This window comes from Littorina saxatilis, linkage group LG12 (genome assembly GCF_037325665.1).
Source record: "Littorina saxatilis isolate snail1 linkage group LG12, US_GU_Lsax_2.0, whole genome shotgun sequence".
Lineage (NCBI taxonomy): Eukaryota > Metazoa > Mollusca > Gastropoda > Littorinimorpha > Littorinidae > Littorina > Littorina saxatilis.
Genome location: NC_090256.1, coordinates 20826505 through 20842675, shown reverse-complemented (window position 1 = coordinate 20842675; position 16171 = coordinate 20826505). Strand labels below are relative to the sequence as shown.

Sequence of the window (16171 nt, the reverse complement as noted above, 5' to 3'; positions counted from 1 at the left end):
GTTACTTTGGTGAATAATAAGCAAAGGTTGACAAAGACGGGAGCTGGCGTCAGACTTCTTCCCTCCTCTCCCGCCTTCCCCGCCTACGCAAGCTTGTCCATCTTATGGCATACGACATAGGGAATCTCTCTCTCTCTCTCTCTGTCTCTCTCTCTCTCTCTCTCTCTCTCTCTCTCTCTCTCTCTCTCTCTCTCTCTCTCTCTCTCTCTCTCTTCCTGTGTCTGTCCCTCCCCCCCCTCTCTCTCTCTCTCTCTCTCTCTCTCTCTCTCTCTCTCTCTCTCTCTCTCTCTCTCTCTCTCTCTCTCTTATTACAGCGTTTAAATTACGCAGTCTGGGCTATCGCCAGTGCTTCGATCATCTGTTCTTACAAAAATGGATGTCGCGTGCAGAAGTTTCCGTTTTTTGATGCCGAAGTTTCTAGCTAAGAAGCCACCCACAGGCTCTCACATTTATTTTTTAACGCACAAAAGTGCGGCTTGGTTCCAGAGGAGGATTCGCTGAAAGCTAAAAGCATGGAGATTAAAAGATGAATTATCTATTGCTTTTCTTGTATTTCTTTTTCATTGCGTGGAATCGGGCATTATGGGTCATTTTGAGACCAGGATAGTTTTCTGTTTTAAAATGAGAGAGGGAGAAGGGGGGGGGGGGGGTGATAACGGTTAAATTCAAAACACGGATCGGAGCTCAACCGCGGTAGACTAGAACTAGACTGAACACAGTTTCTGTACATTTGCTTTCCGCGAGACAGATATTCATGAAAATCAGAAGAGAAGAGATGTAGAGCGAAGTAGGCTAATAATACCTTTCATTTAGTCAGAGGCCAAGTTAAAATGCACGCATAAGGAGTTTAACAAAATTGTTCTCAGAGAAAACATGGCAGAGTGAAGCTGTGAGGTCCACCTTCCGGAATAATTGTCATCGTTTTCCTTTTTTTTCTCGCTTTTTCATAAATACCAAATAAGGTACATTGAAATAAAACTTAAGACTTGACTAGGCTACGGAAGGCCGTAGAAATTTGCCCGATCTTGTCAACGACAGCAAGGGCGGGGTGACCAAAAAGACAACCAGCGATGTTTTAGGACAACAATTCGAAGGTTTTTTTCTCGTGTTCTTCAATCGCCTTCCCACTGTGACATATGCTGACCACGAAGAAAAACGATTGGTTTACGCAGGGCTTTCTGAAGACCGGCGATGCTCTGCTTCTGCATTCAGCAGGCGTAAGCATTCGCATTCCCCGATAAACCCCAAGCCCTCTCCCGATGTTGGGTCTTCTCTAATCCGCTTCAGGAGACACGCTATCGTTTTTCCTCGTGAGGCATGGAGTTTGTGTTAGTAAATGGAAGATTATTCCCTAGAGGATGGCATGTGTCCTTGCAGGTCCAGTGGGCTGTATTGGCCGCTCGGAGGTGCCCAAAACATGGGGGTTTTTTTAGTCTCGCGATCTTCACGCACTTTTTGATATTTGGGTAAGAAGTATGCCCAAAACGACAGGCCAAAACTATACTTTATTTTTAATTTGAACTTAGTTTATACTTCAAAGGCGGCGTCCTGCTGCCTTCGTGATAGAATAAAATAAAATAACAGTAAAAAAGTAAAAATGGTGTGATGGGCAAAACTCTCATCATAAGGTGAACTTGAGAGTAACATGCTGAGGAACGCAGAAGAAGGAGAGGACACTCAAAGTCACTCAAATTAAGTATGCTTCCATATGTCTGTTTGAAATGAACTAGATATGCGATCCCTAGATACCTAGGCCTCCAATCTGTTTGAAGACCGGTGTGCAATAAAAAAAAATAAAAAAAGACTACAATGGCGGTGAACTTGACTAAGATAAATTAGACCTCATGGTCGTCCAGAATAGGACTGTGTGGTTGCTTTCGTGAGAGTTCTGATCTTGGTCGCCATGTAAAAGTGGGTCACCTGTAACCAACCAAACACATGTTCGATTTATGGAGGCCAGAATTGTGCTGAGCCTAGCAAGAGTAATGTGACAGCATATTTGCTCACGCCGCTACCCCCAAATAAAGGCGGATGTCATTCTGGCCATGCCGCGGTGGCTGTTGTGTCGATTATTGACATTTGTCTGTGCCTGACTTTAACTTCCGCCACTAATGATGCAGGAAATGCAGCCGTCGCTCTGATGATTACAGTGTGGTTTTTGTATAGAGAAGTTTTGCATTCAAAATAATCAACTTGATTATATTCGTAATGCCTGGTTGGTTGCTCAAACCCAAACTCGATTTGGCCAGCTTGGATCGGCAAACCTAGCCTTGATTAACAAAAATCCACAAGCAGTTGCCAAATACTTTGGTACTTATGACACTCGCGATTTAACTAGCACGCGCGCGTGCCCATTTTTGTGATCTTGAAGAAAAAAAAGGTCGCCCTCGACCTTCCACCATCCTCTCCTATCTCACTGTCACTAAAAGCACACCTCTTGGCTTCATCTCTTTGTCGTCGTCCCTTTTTTCTTTTTTTCTTCTTTTTTTCTTTTTTTTTCTTTTTTTTTTCTTTTGTTTGTTTGTTTGAATCTCTGTAATCCTGTTGCACTGCAAAGGCCATCGTGCCATGATCCTTATCTGTGACACCTCTTCCCAAGCTGTGGTGATGGAGGCCAAATGCTCCTTGTATTATTGACTATAAGTCCACGTGCCCTTGATCGTCGTAGAGATCCTGGCTTTTCTCTTCTCCGGGGCTGACCTAAATAGAATGCCTTTATGCCAGCTTAGAAAGCTTAGAAATCCCCAAGCATTACAATGACTGATGTCAATCAATCAATCAATATGAGGCTTATATCGCGCGTATTCCGTAAGTACAGTTCTAAGCGCAGAGATTTTTTTAATTTTTTTTTATGGAATTTATATCGCGCACATTATCAAGGCGCAGGGATTTTATTTATGCCGTGTGAGATGGATTTTTTTTTACACAATACATCACGCATTCACATCGGCCAGCAGATCGCAGCCATTTCGGCGCATATCCTACTTTTCACGGCCTATTATTCCAAGTCACACGGGTATTTTGGTGGACATTTTTATCTATGCCTATACAATTTTGCCAGGAAAGACCCTTTTGTCAATCGTGGGATCTTTAACGTGCACACCCCAATGTAGTGTACACGAAGGGACCTCGGTTTTTCGTCTCATCCGAAAGACTAGCACTTGATGTGCGGTTGTCTATCCGGCTGAACACTTTGTGATAAAGTGAACTTTGGAAGCCTCCAGTTTTCTATCCAGCTGAACACTTTGGGGGAAAAGTTAAATTTGGAAGCCTTCAGTATTCTATCCGGCTGAACACTTTTGGGGTGAAGTTAGATTTGGAAGCCTCAAGTTCTCTGCGGTACTGTCAACATCATGTCATGTGCAGATGCTCTTGATCCTTTGAAAGGTCGCGTGTTACCAATGAAGCCAGGTCTCGGGCTGACCAGCCAAGTTCACAGGCACGTGATGCTGGTTTTTGCTACAGAAACACTGTGAACAAATCAGCTCCACTTGGCCTCTAAGCAGGGTTTCCCGTTGTGGATATTTTTAACAGCCTAAACTTTCATCCCTGATCGTTGCTTCCCAGACCGACTGACTATTAGGGTTTAACGTCCTCTTAGACCAACTGGTCTATATTGGGACAGGTATTGGTAATACGTTGAAGATATGGTGTGATACTTTGATTCGAACAAGCCCGCTGTGGCTGTCTTCTTCGACACACCAGCATTGGGTTTGTCTCGTCAAAGTATCGAAATACGATCATGATAATCGGAGACGAGAGATGATGCATGCGTGTCTTCGTGTTTTCCAAGCCCTGAGACTTTCGCTGTGAACGTGGGATCTTTTTCGTGCGCATGTGTGCACACGGGGGTGTTCGGACACCGAAGAGAGTCTAGTCTGCACAAAGTTGACTCCGAGAAATAAATCTCTCGCCGAACGTGGGGATCGAACCCACGCTGATAGCGACCAACTGGCTACAAAGCCAGCGCGCTACCAACAGAGCTACGTCCCCGCCCCTCTTCCCAGACCAGCTTCATTATGTTCATGTGCACGTTTGTGCTACCTTGCACTCAGGAATTGACAGTAAACTGTTGCAACAGGATGTCCTTATTATGGCAACAATAACCCTTTTTTGAGTCACTTGAGAAAAAGTGACTCTATGTAATCGGTCAGTGTTAGTCTGTCCGGCCGGCCGTCCGGCCGGCCGTCCGGCCGGCCGTCCGTAGACACCACCTTAACGTTGGACTTTTCTCGGAAACTATCAAAGCGATCGGGCTCATATTTTGTTTAGTCGTGACCTACAATGACCTCTACACTTTAACGATGGTTTCGTTGACCTTTGACCTTTTTCAAGGTCACAGGTCAGCGTCAAAGGAAAAATTAGACATTTTATATCTTTGACAAAGTTCATCGGATGTGATTGAAACTTTGTAGGATTATTCTTTACATCAAAGTATTTACATCTGTAGCCTTTTACGAACGTTATCAGAAAAACAAGGGAGATAACTAGCCTTTTCTGTTCGGCAACACACAACTTAACGTTGGGCTTTTCTCGGAAACTATAAAAGTGACCGGGCTCAAATTTTATGTGAACGTGACTCATTGTGTTGTGAATAGCAATTTCTTCCTGTCCATCTGATGCCTCATATAATATTCAGAACTGCGAAAGTGACTCGATCGAGCGTTTGCTCTTCTTGTTGGTATCAAGGATTAATTTCTTCTTACATATTTATGATCCGGAAATCAGGTGATGACCCACTCTCTCTGCCCTCATGTCCTCGTCCACCCACCCTCAGCCTTTCTGTGGTCTGTGTGTGTATGAATCTAAGTCCTTTTTTTATTTTTATTTTTTTAGTGTGTGTTACCGCAAGCTTTAACGCAAATTCATCATAATACGGGCAATAAGAGAATCTGTATTCTTTATTCTGTAAGTGGTATCACTGAAATGTCCGTCGGATTCTGGTGAGAGATGGTTCCTTGGCGATTAAGTGCAACTTAGGTCAAGATTCTCACGTTCACCCCACCAACCCCTGCCTTGCCCACCCCATGAATGTTTATATGGTCGGTGACCCCATCCATACGTACAGGTACTGATTCGACTTTGTTCTCATCTCAGTCATTCCAAACAACTTTGATATTGTGAAAGGTCATCTTTCACAATGCTCTCTCCGATGTGATTAATCCAACGTACATACTCCTGATGCCAAGTACTGGATGTTCACCCACCATCAGACAAAAGGGGACAAAATGTTACGTCGTTTTGATATTGGGAGGGGTCGGGTTTCACAGAACTCTCTACAGTCATCCTGGATACAATAAAGCCAGGACATAGACTCATGTTGCCAAGTTCTGGTTGTTCACCCACCACCGCATAAAAGACAGAAAGTGTTACATCGTTTTGATCCCAACAGAAAAAGTGTTTCATTGTTTTGATCCCAAAGAGAACGAAACAGTTACATTGGGTTTTCTTTTGTCCGAAAGAGAACAAGACAGTGTTCATCGTTTTTGATCCCAACAAGAAAGAAACAGTTACATTGGGTGTTCTTTTGTCCGAAAGAGAACAAGACAGTGTTCATCGTTTTGATCCCAACCAGAAAGAAACAGTTACATTGGGTGTTCTTTTGTCCGAAAGAGAACAAGACAGTGTTCATCGTTTTGATCCCAACAAGAAAGAAACAGTTACATTGGGTGTTCTTTTGTCCGAAAGAGAACAAGACAGTGTTCATCGTTTTGATCCCAACAAGAAAGAAACAGTTACATTGGGTGTTCTTTCGTCCGAAAGAGAACAAGACAGTGTTCATCGTTTTGATCCCAACAAGAAAGAAACAGTTACATTGGGTGTTCTTTCGTCCGAAAGAGAACAAGACAGTGCTCATCGTTTTGATCCAACTTTGGTATTGACTGAGATGAGGTTCGAGAATACCTGTGCAAGCCAAAGCGCTAGCTAGTTGACTGGACGTAGAGTAGTTGCTTTGCCAGTAGTTTGCTGGCGAGTTTGCCTGACCCTTTTCCCTTACAATGACCGAAGTGACGTCCTGCTGACTTCCTCTGTGTCCTTGTACTGCCACTGAAAAGCTCGTTGCGATGGGGGAAGGGGGTAGGGGAAGACTCGGTGTGTGTGTGTGTGTGTGTGTGTGTGTGTGTGTGTGTGAACTTCCTGATACATTTTTGGAACGGAATGAAATGTGACATTGTTTTAAATATGCATCCCCCCCCCCCCCCCCCATTTTTTTTTAAATTGCTCCACGATGTATCCGCTGCCCCATTCCGACTTGCTGTTCCCGCACCCTGCACCGAACTGACCGTCTCCACACGATGTCATTGTTCACACAATACTTTCTGCATCGATCTAGCTAGCGTCCAAATTATTCATAGAAATAGCGCTTGATCGTCAGCATTCTGCAGAATGTGAGTTTTCTTTTTGTAATTTGCTTGTCTTTGTCGCCTTCGAGCATTGCATTCGCTGGAACAATTTGGTGTTAAAACCCGAAAATAACTTTTCTGTTCTTTTCTGATGGTGGTAGTGGGGTTTTTTCGTCGTTTTTCTTTTGAACTCTCCCCAAGAATGGTTTATTACATGCAGAGTAGAACTCAGGCTGGTTCAGTCATCCAACAAAAACACAGACAGCTGCTATATTAGGAAGAGGAATGTTGATGTTGTTGCCCCACATTGCACATTCTGAATACCCCGCCCGAGGTCTCAAACAAAATTGAGAGAGAGAGAGAGAGAGAGAGAGAGAGAGAGAGAGAGAGAGAGAGAGAGAGAGCGAGAGAGAGCGAGAGAGAGAGAGTGTGTGTTTCCAAAAAAGAAGTATTTGATCTCTGTCGCTCGTTAAAGGTGTGATGAGTCCCATGCACTCTCATGGCAGTGCTCAAAAGTGCAGATCAAAGAAAAGTGCATCATATGGAGCACCAACACACACTCACTCTCTTCTCTCTCTCTCTCTCTCTCTCTCTCTCTCTCTCTCTTCTCTCTCTCTCTCTCTCTCTCTCTCTCTCTCTCTCTCTCTCTCTCTCTCTCTCTCTCTCTCTCTCTCTCTCTCTCTTCTAGAGTGTCTGACTGTCACTTGTACTTTCCCTTGACCTACACTTTGGAGCACTACAATTATCAGACCGCATGTGTTCTTCCACACAAGACCTCGCATCACGAGTCATCAATATCATATTTTTTTTCAACATGGTTTTATTTCTTTTTGAGTCATCAATATTGCAATGACCCCCGGCGAGCATGAAATGTCGGCTGTGTAGGTGTGGCTGGCAATGTTTTACACACTCAGCAGTGGTGTTCCTGACTGGAATAGGCATGAATTTTCATCATGCAATCTATCATGTCAAAGTGCTCTAACAAAAGCAACAGCAGTAGCCAGATAGAAATGTTTGTCCACTGATCACACTGTCAGGTAACGGCGATGCGACCCCCTGGTATTTCCTCTGCTGTGGCAGCTAATTAGGCTAATCGAATAAAATGCCAATGTGTTTCGCGTCAATACGACACCGTCTCTCTCTCTCTCTCTCTCTCTCTCTCTCTCTCTCTCTCTCTCTCTCTCTCTCTCTCTCTCTCTCTCTCTCTCTCTCTCTCTCTCTCTCTCTCTCTCTCTCTCTCTCTCTCTCTCTCTCTCTCTCCCTCTCTCAGAGGCATGCTATCATAGTTCTTAGGGTAATTACATGTTCATTCCCTACAGGACTGGGAAGGCTAATGAAGCGAATTGTGTGGGTGAGAAGGTTGCATATGTTTTGCGTGAGAGTTGATGACCCCAGTGCAGAGGAACGCGACCAGAAAGAGTGCCCGAAGGGATGCACTCCATTGGTGATCGTTAAGTGCGGTTCACATAGCAGAATTGCAACAACTTTCTGCCAATTGTATTTGATTTGAAGTCGATCAGGAGTCGCTGAGACCAAGTCGGCAAAGAGTTGACAATTTAAACGGTCCCGACATAGTTTCGATTTAAGAGCGACTTGAATAATTATCTGGACGCTGCCTGACTTCGCAGTGATTTAAAAGCAAGTTGGAGCAGACTTTTATTATGGCGTTTCCCAATTGGTTAGATCTAGCCAGTAAACAACAAATGCGACCGGACATGCCCGAGTGTGCAAATCGGATGAGAAAACTAGTGTGAGTGTTGGCGCTGTTCACACGGGCAGCGATTTTCTACTGACTTTGTTCTGACAAAAACCGCTTGAAAGTTAGTTGTAAGTCAGCCGTGTGAACAGCACTTTATAGGTCACAGAGTTTTTACACTTACTTTCCTACTCATGTAAACGGTCGTGTAAACCACCACAGAACTGTCCAGGCTTTTACGTAATGGGATGAGAGTATCCGTCTGCATGAACAAATACTACAAATCTACTGCCTGGCTGGTTCTTGTGCAGAGTTGGAAGTTGTGCTGATATAATATCACAAACTGAAACTTGCTACGCGTCCAAGTAGAAGGATGCTTTGATCTTATGTGTAAAAGCCAGGACAAATCTGTAATGGTTTACGTAATGGTTTAAACAGGAAGAAAGGTATCTTCAAATGCTAGAGTGCATAAGAACGTACATGCACGCATACCACTGTACATACACACATAATCGCCATACAAATACAGTGTATTCATTGCGCAAGCTAGGGAGAGGAGAGGGCCATGAGCAAGAGGGTGGGGGGGGGGGTACTGGGGTTGAGGTGGAAGTAGGGGGGCAAAACTTGTTTATGCACTGGCAGGGGCATTTGTCCCCGGAGGGAGGTTGCTGTGGAGAGAGAGATGGGGGTATCTGTCTCTAGCTGGCTGCTTCTGGTGTGCATGCTTTTGAAAAGAATTGAAAAACTTAACAAATGCTGATGCACTTGCATCCGTCCCCTGAGGTGAAGTGGCGAGGGGGTATTGACGGGGAAGGGGGGGAGGATGGGTACCGATTTTATTGCGGGAAGCATGGTTTCAGATTGTGTCTGCAAGTTTGACTTTTTGTATATCACATGACCTGTAGTCCCCGCCAGGTGCAGTGGTATGTCGTTTAAGCTAGCTAGCATGTCAGCGGCCAAGAGGAAAATGGCAATGCATCTTTTTCAGACAACACCTGATGGTTGGGCAACAATGTGTCTTGTAAAAAGTAAAATGTCTAGGGAACGCTAGTTGTTCAAACTTGTTGGGAGAAAATTGAAGACATCGCCTCCACCCCCACCCCACTCTCCCTGCATTAGCTGGGTCGACTTCAGTGATGAATGGATTGAAACTCCATATCTGAAAAACATCCCTTGGGGCCGTCTGTCACTCAGCTTTACTCAACTTTTTTTAAGGTTGGTCATGGAGTGTGCACGGAAGGGTTGAACCTGAGTTGTCCCTCGATAATAACTTTACTTAAAACCCTGGTGAACTCTTTTCAAAACCTGGCTCCAAGGCAGTTGCAGTTATATTTTTCACAGCAGGTTTGCTGCAGAGCAAGTCCATGCTTTGAATCGTAAACATGTGGTTTTATTTATTGGAATTCTTCGTGTTTGACTGCCCTTGAAGGTCCCTGTGCATCTCACTGTAAACAAAATTCACAGAACATGTATCTTCAACTTGTTTGGGTCCCAATTAATTCACAGCCCAGGGTGGAATTAGACACATGCTGTTCTCTTCTTCCTTTGACAATCCTGACCCGAGGCTGTCATGTTTGTCACTCTCAACACTGCACTGTCTAACGGGCCCTCTCTCTCTCTCTCTCTCTCTCTCTCTCTCTCTCTCTCTCTCTCTCTCTCTCTCTCTCTCTCTCTCTCTCTCTCTGTCTCTGTCTCTCTCTCTCTCTAGATTGTATCTTGCTTTCTCTCTCTCACACTCTCTCCCCCCCCTCTCTCTCTCTCTCTTTCTCACACACACACACACACGCACACACACACACACACACACACACACACACACACACACACACACACACACACACACACACAAATGCATGCACATGAGAGTAAGGAGGTCTGAGAAAAACAACATGCCCAGGGAATAAATCTGAACAAGATAGAAGCAGTAAACAACCCTATTAGCTTGATCCTGGTATTTGTTACATAATTTCTGGCGTGTCCAGTTAGTTTGTATTTGAATCTTCTGTATGTCTGCAGAGTTTTATATGCTAAATTAGCTCTTTCATTTTTTTTGAGTCACTTGAGAAAATGTGACTCTATGTAATCGGTCAGTGTTAGTCTGTCCGGCCGGCCAGCCGGCCGGCCGGCCGTCCGGCCAGCCGGCCGGCCGTCCGTAGACACCACCTTAACGTTGGACTTTTCTCGGAAACTATCAAAGCGATCGGGCTCATATTTTGTTTAGTCGTGACCTCCAATGACCTCTACACTTTAACGATGGTTTCGTTGACCTTTGACCTTTTTCAAGGTCACAGGTCAGCGTCAAAGGAAAAATTAGACATTTTATATCTTTGACAAAGTTCATCGGATGTGATTGAAACTTTGTAGGATTATTCTTTACATCAAAGTATTTACATCTGTAGCCTTTTACGAACGTTATCAGAAAAACAAGGGAGATAACTAGCCTTTTCTGTTCGGCAACACACAACTTAACGTTGGGCTTTTCTCGGAAACTATAAAAGTGACCGGGCTCAAATTTTATGTGAACGTGACTCATTGTGTTGTGAATAGCAATTTCTTCCTGTCCATCTGATGCCTCATATAATATTCAGAACTGCGAAAGTGACTCGATCGAGCGTTTGCTCTTCTTGTTTTTTTTTTTTTTTGGTTTTTTTGGTGCCTCATCAGCCATGACATAGTTGCAGTGTGGGTTGAGCCTGTCAAACAGTAAGGGGAATAAACTCAAACACTGAAAGTTCCACAATTTCTAGCCCAAAGACTTGACATCTTCATTATGTTGTGCCTACTGCTTTGTTCTTTGTGTGTGTTTTTGTTTTGTTAGTGATTGATTTTGTTTGGATTTTTTTCTTTTTTGATTTGCTTTATTTGTGTGTTTATTTGTTTTTGTTTTTTGCCCATGTCTCTTACTGTAGTTGTGATCTTATGCAGATCTGTCTGCAGAAGTGGAACCCGCTTTACTGACAATTCTGCTGAAAGAACGTGTCAACAGGTTGAAGTCACACAGATTGTTAAGAGAGAGTATTTGTTGTGTGTGTTCAGGAAGCAAGATCTGAGAGAGCTGAAGCTGCTGCAGAAGCAAGAGAACAAGCAGTACCAGGACCTGCTCTACAAGAACCAGGTGTCCACCGAAAACCAGGAGCGCAAGTTTGAGATGGACATGCAGGTAAAGATCCCGCTTTCCCATTTGCAGACCTGGGAACCCATACGATTTTGCCGTATTTTGTACGCATGGTTATCTAGAATACGATCAGTACGGTCAATCTTAAAACGGGAGGGAGTCTTAAAAGTGGATTCCACTGTAATTTAGTTTTTCTTTTTTTTCTATTAATTGAAGTAATATGAATTAATAATTATATGCAAAGGTAAAACTGTATTGAACAAAATTGTTTCTGTGCATGTTTAAGTGTGCACATTTTAAATGAGAATTATGAGCAAGACTTGCAGACTGGAACTGAAGTGATGTGATATGTGGTAAATAAGTGTCCGGCAGTGTATTATCTGTCAGTATGATGCCCTGAGAGACAGTGCACTGTCAAATGGCTCACTATTCAAAAGGTACTACATGTAGCATGCAACCACTTTGGGCAAAGATAGGAAGACCCTGACCTGTAAGTGTGGTGTGATTCGATCTGGTGTAGCATTTTGTGACATGATCTGAAATGCCTTTGTATGCCGAACCCGATCAAGAATTACAAGCAGGATATGGACATGCTGATCGGGGATCTTCTTCTCATTTGTCTGTCATACTTGAAGATCAGCTTCTAGATGAAGTTAGTCATCTTCTGCAAATCCTCCTCAGATCCGTGAAGTTTGTCCTCAAGGGTGGTTGGGCTTGGCCGGATCTCCTCCCTCATTTTTTTGTAGGCACCTGCAGTCCTGGAGGATGGGGCCCGGTAGCTCAGTTGGTAGAGCACTGGACTTGTGATCCTTTGGTCACAGGTTCGAATCCGGGCCGGGACGGACAAGGGTCAACTTTATGTGCAGACTCGGAGGCGGTATCTATGTTCCACCCCCGTGTCACCACTGAGGCACGTAAAACTAAAAGACCTCGATCATTCTGCCATAAGTGCAGGTGGCTACACCTAAACACGCATACACCTGGGTAGCACGACTCTGTTGCTCCTAGCTTTCCACTGGGAGGAAGTGACTCGAATTTCCCAGCGAAGGGACAATAAAGTAATGAAAATGCAATATTCTGCGTGTCGTTCTGCTTCTTCTCGGCATGGGCACATTGGCAAGGGCACCTGAGGTGGAATCGTCTGTTCAGATGCTGGTTTAGAAGATTGTGGCGTGTCAAGGTGACCACCTGGGATTTAGTGATTGTTTTCAGTTCTATGACCTTGGAAGGGTAGCATAGTACTGTACTGAAATTTGTATGGTAAAGTTTTAACCAAGTGTCGGAACACAACAATCACCTTTGGAGGCAAAGCCCAGTCAAACAGGATTGAGAACTGCAGAGCTAATTTCCTAGCCCTATACAAACAGTACTGTTATGGGTACACAAAGGTTCCCAAGAACATACAAGGGGACAGCAGCAGCCAGACCCTAATCAACTGCAGAGTCTGCTGTGAAGGCTGACACAGTAGTCTCCCTGTCACAGAGTGTTTATGTAATGTTGTACTAAAATGTATATGTGGTGTGTTGTTAACATGATGTTAAATGCGGTGTGTGTGCAGAACCTGATCAAGAACTACGAGCAGGACATGGAGACGCTGACCAAGCAGCAGAAGCAGGCGGTGGAGAAGGCCGAGCTGATGCAGCAACAAGACATGAAGACCACAGGCAAGCGTATCAAGGGTGAACAGGTGAGACAGAGACCTTACATCACACTTCACGTTCATGTGTGCAGTGGCGTCGTAGTCTTACACACACTAATAGTAAACTAGTGGTACCCGTGCTACGCACTTTGTGTGCTGCGCATGCGATGTCATTTTGTTGGTTATGTGCTTGTGAAAATGTTGTTTGCACCCCTCCCCCCCCCCCCCCCCCCCCCCCCCGCACATTATCCCGCATATAATGAATTATATTCTCTTGGTGAAAAATAAAATGTTAACCCTTACACCGGTGCAATTCTGTAACACATGTTACATAGCCACTGGTGACTTAACAGAGAGAAAAATAACAAAAAACAGTCATATAGGTTTTCGCATCAATGGGAGGTAATCGGAACTGACCAAAAAGACTGCGCGACCGCACGCGACTATACAAACAAACAAAATAAAATACAGCAGGTATGACGTTTGCATGAATCCATGATTACGTCTACATGAACAACAGTGATAAAAGTGCGCATCTCTTCCCAGCCGTGCAGCGCTTTGAAAGTTGGAAGCATTAAAATTTAAACGGGTAAAAAGCCATCGTGAAGATACGAAAAAAAGTATGACGTCTAAAATACTTAATGATTCAAACGCATAGTATAACATATGTAATTGACAACATTGTCAACAGAAAATATATACATGGTTCACACACACAATCGAGTGCACACATCCATCCATGCTTATTTAAAGTCATGTACACACACACATACATACATGGCATCAAGCAACACACAATTAAATGACACATATGGAATATGGAAAACGTATAATGGACATGAACATGGCAAGTAATTTACACCGTTACCTACTATAAAATTGATGATATATATATACCACTCACTTGCTATTCGCCTAAAAGCTTGCGGTGTGCTGTGACACATATAAGAAACCAGAAGAAAAAAGGACTTTACTTTGGCGAAAAGAGCATATGCTGCTTATTTTTGTACATAGCTGCTATAACTGTATTTTTTCCGAACACTTACATGTAAAAAACATAGAGATATATCTTACCATTTCACTAAGACAGCCAAAATAACGGTCAAATTAAGGGGAGATCATGATGACGTACATGTCTATGGTTGAACCGGGGGAAAATATTTAGTCGCTGGAACCTATAAGGTATAACACATGTTACATAGCCACTGGTGAATTAACAGAGAGAAAAATAACAAAAAACAGTCATATAGGTTTTCGCATCAATGGGAGGTAATCGGAACTGACCAAAAAGACTGCGCGACCGCACGCGACTATACAAACAAACAAAATAAAATACAGCAGGTATGACGTTTGCATGAATCCATGATTACGTCTACATGAACAACAGTGATAAAAGTGCGCATCTCTTCCCAGCCGTGCAGCGCTTTGAAAGTTGGAAGCATTAAAATTTAAACGGGTAAAAAGCCATCGTGAAGATACGAAAAAAAGTATGACGTCTAAAATACTTAATGATTCAAACGCATAGTATAACATATGTAATTGACAACAGAAAATATATACATGGTTCACACACACAATCGAGTGCACACATCCATCCATGCTTAATTAAAGTCATGTACACAAACACACACATACATGGCATCAAGCAATACACAATTAAATGACACATATGGAATATGGAAAACGTATAACGGACATGAACATGGTAAGTAATTTACACCGTTATCTACTATAAAATTGATGATATATATATACCACTCACTTGCTATTCGCCTAAAAGCTTGCGGTGTGCTGTGACACATATAAGAAACCAGAAGAAAAAAGGACTTTACTTTGGCGAAAAGAGCATATGCTGCTTATTTTTGTACATAGCTGCTATAACTGTATTTTTTCCGAACACTTACATGTAAAAAACATAGAGATATATCTTACCATTTCACTAAGACAGCCAAAATAACGGTCAAATTAAGGGGAGATCATGATGACGTACATGTCTATGGTTGAACCGGGGGAAAATATTTAGTCGCTGGAACCTATAAGGTTATACGGCGACTTATCGGGTGATAATGTTTCGAACTTATCTTTTAAAAATTAAGTAAACAAATCTATGGAATATTTTGGAGTTCCATTAACAGATAAACAGATCTATCTATCTTCTTATTATTTTAGGTTCGTCTGGGGTAGAGAAATAAAACACACAGCTAGGTTCGTCTGAGGTGCGGTCGCGTAGTGTTTAATGTAGTGTTTAGAAGAAGAACCAATCACAGATCTCTTTCGCCGCGATGTCAAAGTTCAGGTCAAAGTTCACTGGTGTCTGCTCAAATTTGCGAGACAAACCTCTTGAAACTTTGTTCGTGGACAAAATTGGAAGTCGGGACCTAGCGGAATCGATTTCCTGGGTCACGTTGGCATAGCAACCGAAGGAGAAGGCACAAATCCGCGCGGTTTGGTAACAGGAATCGAAAAACCACCGAAAATCCTACCAGTATTATATAGTAGATGCGCGAACACACACACACACACACACATCAGAGCATGCTTTTTTGTGTGTGCATATATAAATGGGATTCATGACATAGTTTCAAATGAAAATTGCGCGAACAACGTAAGATCGACATACAAAAGCTACAAGGGACAAAATCTCGTCACGGCAAAAGATCCAACAAGAAAAGTTCAAACGGACAAAAACTGAAGCCATAGGTGAAGCCATCCAAACACAATAGCGGCTCTCCCTTTATAACAGATAGAACGCACACAAAGGAAGAGAGAGAGGGGGTTCAGATATGAACACACACTTTTTTTCTTTCCCTTCCCCTCTCCCTCCCATACTCGTCTCTCTCAGACAAAAGTATGCCTCAAAGACAGTAGCTGGCAAATTAATGCAGACAACCATTCACCCACAAAAAGACAAGCCACACACAAACACCCACTTTACACCCCCTCCCCATTCTATGTGTGTTCAGGAGAAGGAGCTGAAGATGTTCCGCGAGAAGCAGAAGCAGGAGATGAAGCTGCTTAAACAGGAGCTGGACATGATGCCCAAGGGAGACAACAAGAAGGAGAACATGCGCAAGGCACGGGAGGCCAAGGAGATCGAACTGCAGGAGAAGGTGGGTTTTACAGGAGAAGGTGGATTCCCATTCAGGGATGTGTTGCCTGACGTGCTGGTAGTTAGCTGTACAGATCAAGGGCTGGGAAACTCTCCTCGGATCTGTAGTTTTTCTGTGGAGTCGAACAACTGTTTTCCTGAGTCAAAAAAGAATTTGTACATGAGAAACTAAGAAAAGTTGTACGAAGAAGATAATCAAGGAGCAATCTTTCTTTTTGTGTTCTATAATTACATTCCGTGTGTATTCTAGCTGTCAGCTGAGCCTGCC

General features: G+C 43.3%; 1 protein-coding gene across 3 annotated transcripts in view; it reads left to right on the top strand.

The window, feature by feature from the left end:
• The window catches only part of LOC138981490 (serine/threonine-protein kinase 10-like), a 106114-nt gene that overhangs the window by 68482 nt on the left and 21461 nt on the right, over positions 1 to 16171 (top strand). For all 3 annotated transcript variants that reach the window (XM_070354429.1, XM_070354428.1, XM_070354430.1), the window contains exons 13-15: positions 11077 to 11200; positions 12714 to 12842; positions 15758 to 15904. In XM_070354429.1, the coding sequence (XP_070210530.1) occupies positions 11077 to 11200; positions 12714 to 12842; positions 15758 to 15904 (400 nt within the window). The remainder of the gene's footprint in view (positions 1 to 11076; positions 11201 to 12713; positions 12843 to 15757; positions 15905 to 16171) is intronic.